At 34.0% G+C, this 15,093-nt stretch overlaps 3 protein-coding genes across 3 annotated transcripts; 2 read left to right on the forward strand and 1 right to left on the reverse strand.

Annotated features, from left to right (window-relative positions):
• Positions 1–8,473: 8,473 nt before the first annotated feature.
• LOC110278955 (uncharacterized) lies at positions 8,474–9,853 on the forward strand. The gene is made up of 5 exons (XM_052258109.1): positions 8,474–9,032; positions 9,201–9,356; positions 9,441–9,569; positions 9,698–9,757; positions 9,846–9,853. The coding sequence occupies exons 1-5, from the start codon at positions 8,474–8,476 to the stop codon at positions 9,851–9,853; spliced, it is 912 nt and encodes a 303-aa protein (XP_052114069.1).
• A 370-nt stretch (positions 9,854–10,223) lies between these two features.
• LOC127745710 (ankyrin repeat-containing protein ITN1-like) lies at positions 10,224–11,402 on the forward strand. The gene is made up of 2 exons (XM_052259158.1): positions 10,224–10,558; positions 10,725–11,402. The coding sequence occupies exons 1-2, from the start codon at positions 10,265–10,267 to the stop codon at positions 11,319–11,321; spliced, it is 891 nt and encodes a 296-aa protein (XP_052115118.1). The 5' UTR covers positions 10,224–10,264; the 3' UTR covers positions 11,322–11,402.
• A 321-nt stretch (positions 11,403–11,723) lies between these two features.
• On the reverse strand, positions 11,724–12,251 carry LOC127745713 (auxin-induced protein 15A-like). The gene has a single exon (XM_052259161.1). The coding sequence runs from the start codon at positions 12,165–12,167 to the stop codon at positions 11,898–11,900; it is 270 nt and encodes an 89-aa protein (XP_052115121.1). The 5' UTR covers positions 12,168–12,251; the 3' UTR covers positions 11,724–11,897.
• Between the last annotated feature and the right edge of the window lie 2,842 nt (positions 12,252–15,093).

Here is a 15,093-nt window from a genome sequence, read left to right on the forward strand (position 1 = left end):
CTCTATAAAATTTGTGGCTTCTTCATCAAATACCAAATCTATACCAAGCAAATCAGGTATCGGATATGTTTCAACTTGTGAAGAAAAATTTGATGAAGCAAACACAAGTGAAACTGAGCCTTCACCAAGAACTGGTCCGAGTCCAAACTGGCCAGGTTTGGGTTACATTTCAAAAAATGAGGATGCTTTCAAGAAACCAATATTTTACAACAAAACCTCATTTTCGAAAGGTAAAAATGTTTAAAAAAAATTCTGGTTAAAACCTTTTTGCAAAGAGGAATAATTATAACAAAAACCAGTTTGTCAAAAGAAATGCATCTCCTCCAAAAATCAGAAAATTCGAACCATTTAATCATTTCAAGCAATATAACTCACCTCAATTTCAGCGGCACACATCAGAAAATCATTGTGTTAATTGCAAGAAATTTGGTCATATATGCACAATGTTTCATTGATCAGTTGTGTGATTTAGGATATTTAGTTGTTTTCAAAAGGCTAGAATGCTGTGTTGTTAATGAAAAGACAAATGAAGTGATGTTTGTTGCCAAGCGTTTCAATAATATGTATGGACTTACTCTTGATGAACTAAAGGATCAAAATGTAGCTTGTCTTCACTCTAAAGAATTTGAAAAGTGGTTATGGCACAAGAGATTGGGCCATGCAAGTATGTTTCAAATAAACAAACTTGTAAAGAAAGAATTAGTAAGAGGTCTTTCTTTGATAAAGTTTGACAAAGACATCACTTGTGATGCTTGCCAACTGGGAAAACAAACAAAAAGTTCTTTTAAACTAAAGGAAGACATCTCTACTAAAAGACCACTTGAGTTGCTACACATTGATTTATTTGGTCCAACAAGAACTCAAAGCCTAGGTGGTAAACATTATGGTTTAGTAATTGTGGATGACTTTACTAGTTTGGTTGGGTTTTATTTCTTGCACACAAAAATGAAACCTTTTCGGCCTTTGAACCTTTTTGCAAGAAAATTCGAAATGAAAAGGATTTGAAAATCTCTCTTCTATAAGAAGTGATCATGGAACTGAATTTGAAAATAATTTGTTTGAATCCTTTTGTGAGAAATTTGGAATATCTCACAATTTCTCTTGTCCAAGAACGCCACAACAAAATGGTGTTGTGGAAAGAAGAAATAGAAGCATACAAGAGATGACAAGAGCTATGCTTTGTGAGAGTAATGTTCCAAAATTCCTTTGGGCTGAAGCGGTTAACACAGCTTGCCACATTTTGAATAGAACAATCATAAGGAAATTTTTGAAGAAAACCCCTTATGAACTTTGGAAAGGCTACCCACCAAACTTAGATTACTTGCACATCTTTGGATGCAAATGTTTTGTTTTAAATAACAAAGAAAACTTGGGAAAATTTGATCCAAAGGCTTATAAGTGTTTGTTTGTAGGATATTCCACAACTAGTAAAGCATATAGGGTTTATCATCAAGATGCTAGAATTATTGAAGAGTCCATATGTATTACATTTTGTGATAATAACTTGGTACAAAGTATTTTGGAAGATTGTGATGCAGGAAATCAAGCTCAAAAGGAGGATGAAGCTGCTCAAAATCATGGAAAAGAAAATTCTAGACAAGCTGAACCAGAAACAGCAAATGCTGAAAATTCAAGAGACAATTCCATTTTGTCTCATGAATCTGAAGGAAATCCTGCAGCCAACAGCGCCCAGAATCCCTTGGTGACTGAATCTGCCTCCAAGTCCACCAGACCTCGTGAGTGGAGATTCTTGAAGAATTATCCTGAGGAATTTGTCATTGGGGACGTCTCTCATGGAGTGCAAACAAGGTCTTCCACTAGAAAGGCAAATGAAGGAACAATTGCCCTTCTTTCACAAATAGAGCCTCAAAACGTCAAGGAAGCACTTAGTGACCCTTCTTGGGTTAAAGCTATGGAGGATGAGCTTCTTGAGTTTGAAAAGAACCAAGTATGGACCTTGGTTCCAAGGCCAAGTGGAAAGAAAGTGACCGGCACCAAGTGGATATTTCGGAACAAGTTGGGAGAAGATGGTAGCATTGCAAGAAACAAGACAAGACTAGTGGCACAAGGATATGACCAAGAAGAAGGAATAGACTTTGATGAATCCTTTGCCCCTGTTGCCCGAATGGAAGCCATAAAACTTCTCTTAGCTTATGTTGCATATTGTGGTTTTAAATTATACCAAATGGATGTGAAATGTGCATTCTTGAATGGAGTGATAGATAGAGAAGTGTATGTGGAGCAGCCTCCTGGTTTTGAAAATAAAGAATATTTTGATCATGTTTTTAAACTATCTAAAGCTCTCTATGGTTTAAGACAAGCTCCTAGAGCTTGGTATGAGAGACTTAGCTCTTTTCTTTTGAAAAATGGTTTTCAAAGAGGCACCACTGACACAACTCTATTCATCAAGAACTCTAATGATTCTTTTATTCTAGTCCAAATATATGTTGATGACATTATTTTTGGGTCAGCCAATGAATCCCTTTGTTCTGAATTTGGAAAACTCATGACAAGCGAATTTGACATGAGTATGATGGGTGAACTTAATTTTTTCCTTGGGCTGCAAATTAAACAAATAGAAAATGGTATTTTCATTCACCAAGAAAAGTATGCCAAGGAATTAGTTAAGAAATTTGGTATGGAAAATGCCAAACCCATGGGAACTCCCATGCATCCTAGTTCTAAATTAGATAAGGGAGAAACTGAGAAAGATGTTGATGAGACTAGGTATAGAGGGATGATTGGTTCTCTTATGTACTTAACTTTCTCCATACCTGATATTGTGCAAATTGTTGGATTGTGTTCTAGGTTCCAATCCAAACCTAAAGAGTCACATCTTTCTGCAGTTAAAAGGATCATTAGATATGTTCATGGCACGTCTAATTTTGGTCTTTGGTATCCTAAGATTGATGATTTTTCTGCAGTTGGTTATTGTGATGCAGATTTTGCTGGTGATAGAGTTGATAGAAGGAGCACTTCAGGCCTATGTTGTTTTCTTGGAAAGTCCTTAAATATTTGGTCAAGTAAGAAGCAACCAACAATGGCCTTATCCACTGCAGAGGCTGAGTATATAGCTGCTTCTTCTTGTTGTTCTCAGCTTTTATGGTTAAAAATACAGCTTGTTGATTACAAATTAAACGCTGAAAATATTCCCTTGATGATGTGTGACAATATGAGTGCCATCAATATTTCTAAAAATCCAGTTTTGCACTCTAGGACTAAGCATATTGAAGTGAAATTTCACTCAATAAGAGAACATGTCCAAAAGGGGGATATTAGTATTCAATTTGTTAAATCAGAGGAGCAATTAGCAGACATTTTCACAAAACCATTAGCTGAGGATAGATTCTGCATGCTTAGGACTAGTCTAGAAATTTTGAGTTATGATTCCTTATTTGAAAAATGCTGATGTATTTGCTGGAGCTTTTTGTCTTATAAACAGGTGTGAGATAATTTTGGGCAGGTGATGAACGTTTCCTTCAAATCAGCGTGTTTTGGGCTTGTTTCAAGTGAAAGTCAATCTGGGCCAATCTCAAATTTCAGATCTAGAGTGGTCCAATATGTTTCCTTAAAACCAACCATCTCTGGGCCCATATATGAATGTTATAATTTTTGCTTGGTTGTTGTGATTGTTGGGCTGTGTGCTTAATTTTTTTTAAAAGGATTTTCATTTAATGTTCTTGATCCAAAAAAGATTTTCAGTTTGACTTAATTTTTAAAATCAAATAAAATCTTTCTTTTATGAGGTCAGGTCTTTTCATGTCATTTCAAAAGGTGATGCAGTTGCATGGTTTTGGAAATTCACTTTTGGGTCAAAGAGACATTTGCTGAATAAGAAATAAGAGATCTGGATTTTGTAATGTAAAAATGGACATGGACCAAGCTTGAATCTTATTACACATGTGGTCTCTTTTTGTTCTTTGAAACCTTCAAGTGATATGAAACTCTCTTTTTGGTTCTAGTGAGTCTTTACCAAGAATTGGTCTTTGCACATTGTGAGTTTTATTATATAACTATGGTGTTGCAGGTTGAAATATGATCTTTATTTCTCTTCCAATTTTTTAGTATTTCAAAACGCAACATTTAGCTTTAACATGTCTCTAACACACTTTTTTGCAGGTCCTGTTTTGTTTTATTTTTCCCACCTTGACGACTAAAGGGGGAGAAAATGCATATATTAGACTTGATAAGACATAAGACTTACTGAGATTATTGGATATTAGTTTTGACTAGTCTTGTGTTTGTTAATTGACTTGTGTTTATGAGATGAAATCTGTTTGACTTGTTTGTGAACTGAACTTGGATGAATTTAAGTCATTTAAACTTTATGTTGTGCTGGTGAATTGTTGTATTGGCATTATTGTTTGTGCCCTCAGGTTAAGCGATAAGCATACATTAAGGGGGAGCAACTTATATGAAAAAAAGGGAGAGCACATCAAGCTAATCTGGTATCATCAAAAGAAAGTCTCTGACACTTTCTTGCAGAGATTAAGGTGCTGTTTTTGTTGATCTTGCTTATTGTCTGCCCTTGATGACAAAAGGGGGAGTAATAGCTGCGGAATGCTATTGAATTTTCTGTGATTTGAATTGTGAACTTTTGATTGTTGCTGATGATAGTGTTGAGCTTATAAATTTTGTTTTGCAATTGTGCTGCTACATGGAATGTATCTCCACTAACAATTGAAACTTGCTTCCATATGTTGTTGGCTTGCCCTTGATTAATCTCTTGATACTTTGATTTTGCTGCTGACATAATATGTTGAGTATTGGGCTAAATTTGTAGTGTTGATTATTTAAACTCCCTTAGTCAAAATATTTTTGTGTAGCTCTTTATGGTGCTCTCTATAAGTAAATACAAACAGGAAAGAAAAGAAGAGTACAAATCAAGGGGGAGTTAACTTTGAAAAAGAAAGGGAGAGCAACACTAAAGCAAGAAACATCAATCAAAGGGAAGTTTTCTAACTTTACTAAAATTCAATTCCTTTTGGTTATTGCTTAAATATGTTTGTCATCAAAGGGGAGATTGTTGAGTTAAGAAATTAACTAAATTAATTAGTGATGATAAACATTATTTTATTAAGCAAAGTAAATAATTAGTGTTGATTATTGATGATGATATGTTGCAGGCCAAAAATAAATATAATAGAGCAGCCCAATTGGATGAAAATAAAAACAAGGTTGGAAGGCTACTAATCAACAACAGCCCAACTCAAAGCAAGCTGAATCTATTCTACTGGGTCACAAAATAATAGAAGCCCAAAGGTGATGAATAGAAAGCAAACGGGTTGCATGAATGAAGAAAGCCAACCCAAGCCCGAGTTGCTCACCCAAGTTGATCCCACCAAGCTTCTCATACAAGATTGAAGTCTTCACTCTCTCTTATTGCTTTGGTCAGCAACAAAACACAAGAAAGAGAGCTTCGTCGTTCCTACTCATTTCAACAAAAAAAAAAGAAAGAGAAAGCTTATTCAGAAAGCAAATGTCTAATCACCCACATCAAACTAAGTCAGAAATTAAAAGGTGATTTATTTCCATTTGCATGCAACTTACTTTCTTCACTTCATCTCAAATCTTCTGTTTTACCATTTTTGGATAAATGGAAAAAGTGTTCTCTGTTCTACACTGCTGTGCATCCACGATCACAAGTGTATCTTAGGGACCAAGTTGGTTTTCAATGGCTAAGATAGGGGTTAGCTACAAAGAGAAAGAAGAAGAAATCAGAAACTAGGGCAAAATCAGATCTTAGACAAATTAGAAAGATCTTTCCATTATTGGTACCCCAAAGTAACTTGATAAAGCTTCTTTTCCCCTCATACCCATTTCTGGTTAAATGAAGAAAGAAGCCTTTGATCACTGTTGCCGTAAATCAATGGTTCACAAAGTTTCTTGGAGCCAAAGCACATCATCAATGGTTTAGATTCAAGTTTACCTTTGAAACTTGTATCTTTGCTGATCTAAGGCTTTCGGTCAAGCAAAAAAAGGTATGTTCCAGCATTCCATTTTTGGAGGTAAATGGAAGAAAGTGAAAGGTGAGTTGGTGAAGCACACAGCTCAAGAAGTTGACCTTGGGAGAAGATCCCAGTAACATGCAAGGAGAATAAAAGAAGACTTCCTGCTCATTCAGAACTAAAGAGAGAAAACCAGAGTTTGAGAGTTGTGTTCTGTGAAGTATTCCCTGTGAAGTTCCTCTACTTGGATAATGCTCTCTATCAAAGAAGCATTCGGCCAATATTGAAGAACTAAATCAGAGGTTTGCAAAGCTGGTTTTTAACATAGCAAAGATGCTGTTGATGAAGTCAATCTCCTTCATGTTTTACTGATTGTAATGTACTTTTCTATGTTTATCTTTCTGTAATTTCTTGTGAGAAAAGGCATTGTGAGAAAGCTCAAGTAAAAGCCATGAGTGGAAAAAGGCTGAGTGAAACACTTGAGAGAAAAGCCTAGAGTTATTTTCAGATTTCTTTAGGTATGTCTATGTCTTGTATCTTGTACCTGTAAGGTATCTCTTTCTCAGTTGGGTTAGCACTAAGAGTGAACAGTTAGGTATTAGCATAGCCAATGTCAAGTTAGGTTAGAACTTGAGTGTGAAAGGATTGGGTCAATCCTGTGTTATTGGTGTATGTAATACTGTTAACTATAGTGAAATTCTTCCATAGTTGTGGAGGAGACTGGATGTAGGTTGCATAACTCAAGGCAACCGAACCAGGATACTTGCTGGTGTTAGCTTTTCTCTTCTCTGCTGTGTTCTGTTTTCTGATAATCATGAGACAAAAATAAATTGTCTCATAAATTTCCACTGCTGAGTTCAAACAGAAATTGTCTCATGAATTTCGGCTGCTGAGTTCAAACAGAATCAGAATTGCAAATCTGTTTTAAAAGAGTAATAACAGCAACTTAAAAAGAAGGCATAGATTCAACCCCCTTTTTCTAAGCCTACCACAACCTTCAGGGTGACATATAATAATAATAATAATAGTAAGAAGACTCGCCAATGAGTTATAGTTCGAATGACATAGTTTTTCCATATTTACCTAAGAAGTTGCGGGTTCAAGTTTTTTTATTTTTGATAAAAAAAATAATAATAAGACTGAATCATATTTTTCTGCAAAATTAAATTAAAAAATTCGTATAATAATAATAATAACGAAGGTGACATCTAATAAATAAATAAATAAATAACAGTAAGAAGACTCTATCATATTTTCTAAAAAAATTAAATTAAAAATTTCGTATTATTATAAAATTTCGTATAATAATAATAATAATAATAATAATAATAATGAGGCCAATAAATTATATTTTAAATGACATAATCTTCCTATATTCGCCTATCGCGAATTTGAGTTTTTCTAAAATAATAACGGTTTTGTTACCTGATTCTTTAGAATATAGAAGATATTTTTTCACTCAAAAAAATTCTGTGAAACTAAGGCTTTGTTTGTAGGATTTTATGGTGAAGAAAGTATAAATTTGGTTTTTAAAGATAAAAAAGAATGTTATTTTTGTGGTTATGATGATTTTTTATATATTAGTTTTTAATATTATGTAGATGATTTTTAAATTGATAAAATTATAATGAGTAAATTAGAAAATAGTCCAATTATGCTAATAATAGTAAATATAAATTTAGTGAAAATAATAAGTCGTCCGTTGATATAATATCAAGTTATCCACTCCACAAATGGGATTAAAATTTCAAATGAATTGAAAATTAACACCTCATAACGAGTTGAAATTTCAGATGATTCTTAAAACGTTTGACGCGTGCAACGCTAAGAACAGTGCATGGGAGCAACTTCAGCAGAAGTCACACAGGGTAACTTTATTCAAGTCCTCGCCTAAATATAACGGGACTCTCGGAGCATCATTAGTAGAAAAGTATCTCATGAAGATATTAAATTAAGGGTTTAGTTAACAAATTTATTATTAGTGAAAATTATAAATGTTTTAACTGAATGAATGTAAAATAAATGAATAAAAAATTTAAATTTCTTATATTTTTAATATTTTTTTTAATTTATAAATTTAAAATATGACTTTAGGATATAAGATAAATAAAATTTATCAAATTATCTAACGATTTTGATTATTAACTTTACCTAAACACAAATGTATATAAATTTTTATTTAAATTAATACATCTGGAAGACTTTGACTTGGACTTGGACTTGTTATACAGTTGTTGCATATATACGTCTAAAAATATTGAAGTTTAACTAAACAATTTTTCCTTAGGAAGTTTCCAAGTGAATTTCAGTATTGCACTCTTATTGTTTATATGAGTCCCTTTCTCCTTGTTGGTTCATTAAATTTAATATCAGAAAAAGATACACACAAAATTTAAATCATATTCAATGAAGTACACTTGGACAAAGAAAACACATAGATTATTTATACTAGTAAGAAGGAGAAAATTTTATAAATTAGAGTGCATATATTGCTGTGAGAAAAAAAGAGAGAATCAAAGGGGGAAATGGCTGAGAGTGTGAGAGAATCAATAAAAGAACAAATCTCTATGTTTGATGAGAAAATGATAAGTGCTCAAAGGGCTGCAAGGAGTGAAAACTGGAGGGAATTCAAGAAAATCTTTAAAGTTGACAGGATGCGGTTACTTGATCCCCTTGACTTGTTTGGAAACACTGCCATCCACATTGCAACTCACTCTGATAATCCAAATCTCTTGCAGGAACTTCTGGAGTTGCTTCCTCGACAAGAAAGGTGGCGCGTGATGAGGATGGGGAATTGTGTGAATAACACTCTTCTGCATGAGATAGTCTTTTGCACAACGGTTGACATGGCTGGTGTTGTGTTCAAGTTGGAGAAGGAGCTGCAGCAAGAAGTAGAATCATATGATCCCCTTGTAGAAGTAAGAAATGACTCTGGTGAATCCCCTTTGTTCAGGGCTGCTAAGCTTGGAAAGCTGAAGATGCTTAAATATATGGCAAATCATGTGGTTGGTGACATAAGAAGTCATTTTGTAAGATTTGATAGATGTTCCATTCTTCATGCTTGCATTCTTGGTCAATTCTTTGGTAGGTCTCTCCCTAATTTCATGGTTGTCATTGAATAGTATGCTTATGTTAATAAGTATGATATATAGTATAGTAATTTGTCCATTCCATAATATCTATCACTCTATAAGTTTGGCATATTCATAACATATACTATAATAAAACGAAGAGTGTCACTTTATGGTGCAGATGTTGCTATTTGGTTATTGAAATTGGATGGAAATTTGGCTCAACACAAGGATATGGATGGGTTGACATGTCTTCAACTTCTTGCCAACATGCCTCTTGTTTTTCGGAGCCAAACCCGGTCCTCAATGGGAGCAGTGAAGAACCTTGTATATTATTGTACATTCTTATTTCCCCATATCTATATTCAATTCTCCAACATTGCCATGATTGTTTACATTGATTGTAATTTTGTTGACACAGTGCTTCCAGATGAAGGATATGAAATTGATGATGATTATGATGAGAAGGGGGAGGAGGAGGAAGAGAGTGTTGTGTTCAGATTGAGAACAGATTTAGAAAGTGGTCCACTGGACAAGGCAAAGCAACCTGGTACCCTCTAAATTCTAAACCCTAAACCCCCAACCCCCGAGGCGTTTATTTGTTTTCTTGTTTACATATACTAAGCTCATGGATTTCCTAATGAGATTGATTTCCCCCCTTTTTTCATGTGATTAAAGTTCACCAATTTGCAGCTTTTTCAAGGATCAATTATGCTATTTGGAAAATTCTTGCTGAAGGTATATACCATACAAGTTAAAATATTAACAAAGCATTCTTGGCAAATTATAAATTTCTTAGTGACACATTAATTTTTTTAATCTTCAGGCATCTGATTTAATGTTAGTAGCTCTATGTTATCCTTAGAAAATAGTTGAATTACTAATTGAACTAACTAGATTTTGTTGTAGGATTGTTTTCTTTTTGATCAATTTTATGGTTGATCATGTGCAGAATTCAATGGGATTGGACATATTTGGCAAAAGAAGAAACAACACAAGTTAGCAGAGTGTCTGATTGAGTTGTTAGTGCAGAAGGACTTCTCATGGCAGATTTCTTTTCATTCAAATTTTCAACCATTGATTGTGTTGCCAATTCTTTCCTCCAAACTAGACAGAATAAAAGAAATTCAGCTGATGAAGGAGAAACGTCAGTTAGTTGAAATAGCTCATTCTAGAATCAGCAAACCTTTGCTCAAGGAATCCATTTCCAAAGCATCCCATTTTAAAAACTACACACCTCTTCTCATGGCAGCCGGCTCAGGAATCGTAGAAATTGTTGAAAAAATCATTGACATGAATCCTGAGGCTATTAGTCATGTTAGTCAGGATGAACACAATGTTCTACACATGGCTGTGAAGCACCGACAGCTTAAAATCTTCAATCTGATAAAGAGAAATTCTGCATTCAAATCATTGATACACAGGATAACCGGGGAAGGTCGCACTCTCTTGCACCAAGTTGCTAGAATGGAGTTTTACAAAGAGCAACGGCTCCCTGGCGTGGCGTTCCAACTGCAAGACGAGTTGCGTTGGTACGAAGTAAGCAGCTCTATAACCCTTTCTTACATCTATCTATGTCTGAATTGTGATTTGCTTTTGTCCTATATTCAAATTATGGTATGTATCTTTGATTAAAATTAACTGGTTCATAAACAGTCATCAATAAACTGATCATTAGTTCATTACTTCACCTTTATTCGTGCAGAGAGTGAGAAGGATTATTCCTCCTCACTACTTGATGCATTGTGACAAAGATGGCCTAACAGCTAATGATGTTTTGGAAATGGAGCATCAGGAAATGCACAAAGAGGCAAAGTGCTGGATAAAGGAGACAGCTCAATCATGCTCCACAGTAGCAGTTCTTGTTGCCACAGTTGTCTTTGCTGCTGCCTACACAATCCCAGGTGGGAGTGAAAACGGCACACCAGTGTTCTTTGGCTCACGAGTCTTCCTCTTCTTCACTGTCACAGATGTTGTAGCCCTTGTGAGCTCACTTGCCTCAGTGGTGATGTTCCTTTCAATCCTAACATCACCATTCGAGTTATGGGATTTCTACAGGTCCCTCCCAAGAAAACTCAATCTGGGATTTGCATTGTTGTTCTTCTCATTGGTGTGCACAATGCTGGCATTCAGCGCAACCATATTGCTGACGATTCAGTTGGAGAACACGAAATGGACTTCTGTTTTGTTCTATTGTGCTGGATTCCTTCCTGTGGCTATATTTGCATGGATGCAATTCCCACTCTATAAGACTCTTCAAAAGTTAGTTAGGAGGCTTTACAACAGGGTTAAGCAGGTGTAAGTGAATGATGTTATTATATCTAATAAGCTCAACTTTCTTGCTTGAGTTTATGTGTTGCCGGATATAAACTAGTATATTTGTAAGGTGTAAATACTGTGAAAGCATATATATATTAGACCTCACCATTGATTCAGAATTAAATTAAACTAGTAGATTTGAAACCATTGCAGAATTGTACTTCTAAATTTTTATTTTCTGATAGAAATAGATTGCTCATCTGTAGGGCCATATTTTAATGGATTCCAATTTCATATAATATTAGTTAGATAGTCATAGAATCTGTGTGGATTGCAAATTTTCAATTCTTTTCATTGTTCTTCAAAAGTTCTTGCCAATCTGAACATGTTTAATTTTGTTATGGTATTGTTGCATATATTAGAGATCATTCATATCAGACAAAAGCAAACAAATTTTCATAATTTCATGGTATAACTTTCTCATTCACATAGCATTTTTACATTTTCAAAGGAATGATACAAGGAAGATACAAAAATGGGCAATCTTCAAAATAAAAGAAACAGCCTTCTGTACAAAATTTTGTCTCATCTAATCTATGTCAGTCTCTATTAGCACAATTTACTGTCCACTGAATTCAGAAGTGAGGTTTTGGAACTCTTCCTCACTGCATGGAATTGTGAGACCACCAGTTGGATGATCATATCCGAATTCCTCTTCGGCCTGGCATAGTAATTCTTGGAATGAAGGTTGATTCAAGTATGATACCGGAATCACAAACCTCTTCATCTTATCTCCTACATAGACTGCAAGATAGCCTTTTGGAATATTAGTTCCCTTTGATGCAGAAAATGATGTGGCCCGTCTAATACCTGGAATGCGGAAAGCCATCGTTTCTTGTTGCTCGAAAGAAAAAGTAATATATTGTTCTTGAAGGATTTGTATGAGAGAAATATGTGAGCTTTGATACTTGGGGAGATGCAAATGAGTTGTGCTGGTTGAGAACACAAGAAGTAGTGTATATATAGTTGCTATCTTTAAGAAATAATTCTGATGAAGCTGTAAAATAGGGTCTACAAATTGAAATGATCACAAGAGATCACATGGTATTGTCTTGGAGTTCATACATCATATTCATACCCAACTTCCTGACATAATTGCCAAGAAACTACGTCTGTCAAATCAAAGACATGTAAATTAAAGCAATGTAGTTGTACTAAAGATACTGAATTAGACATGCTTTGGACATCTCACATGTTTCTTCAGTAAACCTTGTCCACAACCTGATTTATATCTCTGAAACAAAGTGTTCTGAGGCCAGAAGAGAACCAAAATTGGACACATGATAATGATCCAACATGAACCTCATTTTTAAGTACACCAGATTCTTAGCATATCCCTTGGAATTTGCAAAACCATAGGCAACATGATAGGATCAAACTTGCAGTTGTATACATAAATGGACCTTGAATTATCTAAGACAACACCATGTGATCTCTTTTATGACCATGTCTCCTAATAAGTCCCATGTCCACCATCTCATACGCTTTGTCCACCAATCATTCAAGTGGCATTATGTTATAGCATATCCTTTTATCTATATATATGTTCATGGTTGCAAACATTTAGCAGCAGCACAAGTCATTCACATCCTAAATCACAAGAAACTCAAATACTTGCATCTTATTTACAAGTCATTTGTAAAACTAGTCTTTCTTCAACACATACAAAAATGGGTTTTCGGTTATCTGGTATCGTAAGAAAGGCATCCTTTACTTCATCTTCAAAAGCTATGGAAGTGCCAAAGGGTTATCTTGCAGTTTATGTTGGAGAGAAAATGAAGCGATTTGTGATCCCTTTATCATACTTGAAACAGCCTTCATTTCAAGACTTGCTAAGTAAAGCTGAGGAAGAATTTGGGTATGATCATCCAATGGGTGGCCTCACAATTCCTTGTGAAGAAAATATGTTCTTAGATATCACTTCTTGCTTGAGTTGATGCAAGCACCCTCAAGACTAGGCTGACTTAGAAATAGATTACTTAGCACAATTCTTGTAACAATTCTTACCCTGAGAAAGATTTTCTCCAATTTTTGTTATCCTACTATTCATCTCGATGAGAAATTTATGCACATAAACATTTTTCTCCCATTTTCTCCTTAAATATAAATGTATTGTTAAGTTCAAAGGCAATAATAAGCAGAAAGTGTTGTTCATAAAATCAATTTTTATCACTATGCTGTACAACAAGTGAAAAGGAACCAGCAAGTAACTATTATGATGGTGGGAATAAGTAGTATGACTATAATCCAATCAATCACGTGTCAAATAATTTGTTATTGTTATTATATTAAAATGTTAATATAATAACGTCCTTGATTAAATTTAGAGATTTATCATTGTGATAGTGATCACAATATTGAGAGATAAATCTTTTATAATTTAATATAAATTGTTCTTAGTTATAGGATTATTAAAAAGGACATTAATAATTCGGAAAGATCAATATATATATAATGGTCTTTATTGGATGAAGATTAATAGATCTCATTTATTAAATTATATATATAGATGATGCATATAGAGATATGACCATTGAACTGACTCACTCTGAGAATTCCTAATGGTTATAATTACTGCATATTTGTCAATAGGATATTCTCAAGATGAACATAGTAATAGAGTTTCCTTTGACCTGCGACTGTCATAGTAATCAACAATGTATTTATTATACTTTGATTCCGGACACCTAATACCCTAGGGTGCTAGTTGAATGGATATTGGGTATGATTTAAATACTTGTAGAATTAATGATTAGTTAATAAGGAATCCGTCAACTCTCGGTAAAGAGTTTGAGCTCTATGATTATAATGACTGAGATGAATAAAACCTTGGCCAAGGGGATTGAATGAATGAAGAAATGAGTTTCTTAAGTCATTACAGTTCATTATAATAATGGTAACAAGTTAGAGTTTGACAATTAAACCATACTCTAAGGGTTAACCAAGAGCTGGAAAGATGGAAGGAATTATACTTTGTTCTTCTAAGGTTCTTAGTAAAAATATATTACTTCATACTATCGGGTCGTTGAGGAGTATTGCTAGACGCCAACCTTGATTAGTAAATTTAGTATGACTAATTTACTACCCGCTTAGTATTGAACCTATGGGGTCATAACGATGTTCTAATCTTTGCTGTAGAATTATTTAATTATTATTTTGATTTGATCAAATAAATAATTATATTAATTTAGATGGAATATTATTATATTTTTTGCTAGCACCAATAATATAATAATAGTATGTTAATTGAGAATATTAAATAAGATTTGAGAATAATTAGTTATTCCAATTCTAAATTTGGATGAGATCCTAACTGATTCTATTTCAAATTGAGTTATGATATGATTCATAAATTTGAAGGATTCAGATTTAGAATTTTAAGATATGATTTAAATTTGAATTGAGATTCAAATTTAAAATCAGTAACAAATCTCATACTATATATATGTATGCCAAGAGTAGAGGAAAGCAACACAAATGAGAATAAAACATAAGGGTTTTATTCCTTTACCTCTACACACATAAACGTATGTGAGCCTGATTCTTGAAGAAGAGTTTTATGGCATGCAAAGAGTTGCAAGAGATTTCTCAATTTAGATCAGATGTCCATTGGTCAAGGAGTTGACAGCAAAAGTTGGTCTCGGTGTGTATACGCATAGCGTTTTCGTACCATCGAAGAAGAAAAAGATTTTTTACTAGCGTACTTAGGTATTTAGATCTGATCTATACATACATTATATTATTGGAATAAAATT

Source organism: Arachis duranensis, chromosome 3 (assembly GCF_000817695.3).
Source record: "Arachis duranensis cultivar V14167 chromosome 3, aradu.V14167.gnm2.J7QH, whole genome shotgun sequence".
Taxonomy (NCBI): domain Eukaryota; kingdom Viridiplantae; phylum Streptophyta; class Magnoliopsida; order Fabales; family Fabaceae; genus Arachis; species Arachis duranensis.